The sequence below is a fragment of the Lygodium microphyllum genome, chromosome 13 (genome assembly GCF_053477565.2).
Source record: "Lygodium microphyllum isolate KBCC chromosome 13, Lygodium_microphyllum_v1.1.10, whole genome shotgun sequence".
In the NCBI taxonomy this organism is placed as follows: Eukaryota; Viridiplantae; Streptophyta; class Polypodiopsida; order Schizaeales; family Lygodiaceae; genus Lygodium; species Lygodium microphyllum.
The window spans coordinates 115794150-115796510 of NC_141147.1; the positions used below are offsets into that span (position 1 = coordinate 115794150).

Here is a 2361-nt window from a genome sequence, read left to right on the forward strand (position 1 = left end):
TTTACTTTCCATGATGCTCATTTTTGGTTAAGAAAGGCAGCCTAGACAGATCTTCACTGTCCCTCAACATCGCGGCCTTAACTGGTTTTAATGATTTGTATGTCCTATACGTTTTGTTGAATAGGACAAGCAGCCTAGACAGTTTCTTACTGCCCGGATGCAAGGAGTGAAGAACCCTTTCATTGACGCATATCAAACAACTAACTTTACCATTGACGTCGCGTCTTCGATTATTAGCGCATATTCATGGTCAATCTAAAGTCAACGTTACGACATTGAGCTATATCACGAACTGAACGAACCTACAATGCCGTAATCTAAACCATCACAGTTCTTACATTTTCGGTAACAAATGTTCGTGTGACTTACACTTATTCTTCCTTCCACGGGCATGGTTATATTACTGTCACTGATCTTCAGCTTGAAAGTTTAGGTACTCAGAGGCTACGACCCGTGATGGAGATTTAGTGTATACATTTAGAAATCTAGGTGACATGCAAAAGTACCTTAAAAGTCAAAAAAATTTCAATAGAACACGAGGTATTATAACACAACCGTTTTATCGAGGGGTAGGAACCAATCGTCACTATATTATAAGTCAAATATTTTAATTAGTTTGACAAACCTTGCAGTTTTACCGTCTCAATGTCTCTTCAAAATCTAACAGAAAACCTTACCGCAGACTTTGTTACATACGAACCTCACTAAGCTGCTCTAACCTCGCGCTGCATTATAAACAGCAAACTTCATTTCACGGAAAACAATTTATGTAAAAACCTGACACAGACATTGTTCAGGGATTTGATAGAGCATTGGAGACAAGCTACAACAATTGAGGTCTGCAATTGCAAAAGAAAGAAATGTTACAGCTCAAAAGCAGAGAGCCACTGAAGTTGGGCAACCCAAAATACAAAAAAAAGGAAGAAACGGAGGTCAGGCTCTTTCTTACAGGCCTCAAATTAACAAGCTTCTCTCCGAGCGAAGGGATGTAGGAAGATGGAATGCAGGAGAGAGTGCTGAGGAGAGGAGGATTTTCACTTGCCGGGGACAAAGTTGGTGGCGTAGGCCCAAGCGTTGTTGACGGTGGGGTCGGCAAGGTGGTCGGATAGGTTCTCGATGGGGCCCTTGCCGGTGACAATGGCCTGGACGAAGAAGCCGAACATGGAGAACATGGCGAGGCGGCCGTTCTTAATCTCCTTCACCTTCAGCTCCGCAAACGCCTCGGGGTCGTCGGCGAGGCCCAGGGGGTCGAAGCTGCCGCCGGGATAGATGGGGTCCGTCACCTCGCCAAGTGGGCCGCCAGCCACCCGGTAACCCTCCACAGCCCCCATGAGGATAACCTGGAAAGCCCAGATGGCAAGGATGGATTGAGCATGGATGAGGCTGGGATTGCCCAGGTAGTCCAGGCCGCCCTCCGAGAAGATCTGCGCGCCGGCTTTGAACCACACCGCCTCGCCGAACTTGACGCCGTTCTTGGCCAGGAGCTCGGGTGTGACGCAGCCCAGAGCTCCCAACATGGCCCACCTCGCGTGGATGACCTCCAGCTCCCGGTTCTTGGCGAACGTCTCCGGGTCGGCCGACAACCCCGCCGTATCCCACCCGTAGTCTCCCGGGAACTCTCCGGTCAGATAGCTTGGGGGCTCACCGGAGAACGGGCCGAGGTACTTCACGCGGTCGGGGCCATACCACGGACTGTCAGACACCTTCGACACAGTCTTCCTCATGGTCACTCGTGCCTCTCCCACATTGCCTACCTTGGCCGCCAGCTCGCTCTGGGGCTTCAGCACCACCTGGCCGGCCAGAGAGGATGACAGAGCTGCAGTCGCCATGGATGCCATAGCTAGGACCTTGCAGTATGCTTTCCACTACAGCTTAAAGCTTTCTAAGTTTCGAGAGCAGCTGGCTATGGTATACCTCTTCATTGCTAAGCACTGAACTCTATATACCCTCAACTCTTCCCCTTCTCCAAAGATAATCTTATCCACCAGGCTTTCCCCCTCGCCAATCAGATCCTGGCCCTGCATTTTACCCGAAAATATCTTGCATTTCTCGTGGCGTGCCTCTCTCCCTTCCCCACCCTCCCCAGGATTGTTCCCCGCCCCGCGGCCGCCCATCCGACGGCTCTCCTTTCCCCCCCGGATCTCCTACCTCATCCTTTCACTCTCGAGCTTAAGCCCCACTTGTTTCCAGAACTTTCGCAACGTCCACATAATCCACTCCACCACGAAACGGCCCACCCAATTTATCATTAAAATGCAAATCTACTATCGATAACAAAAAACCTTTCGCTTAAGGAACACCGAGGTCATACATAAATTTTGCACACAAGGGCGTCCCTTACGTTCGTAGGAGAGACGAGCA

The 2361-nt window shown here is 50.1% G+C and overlaps 1 protein-coding gene across 1 annotated transcript; it reads right to left on the reverse strand.

The window, feature by feature from the left end:
• Positions 1 to 824: 824 nt before the first annotated feature.
• LOC148027095 (chlorophyll a-b binding protein, chloroplastic) lies at positions 825 to 1924 on the reverse strand. The gene has a single exon (XM_087691627.1). The coding sequence runs from the start codon at positions 1836 to 1838 to the stop codon at positions 1035 to 1037; it is 804 nt and encodes a 267-aa protein (XP_087547753.1). The 5' UTR covers positions 1839 to 1924; the 3' UTR covers positions 825 to 1034.
• Positions 1925 to 2361: the final 437 nt, after the last annotated feature.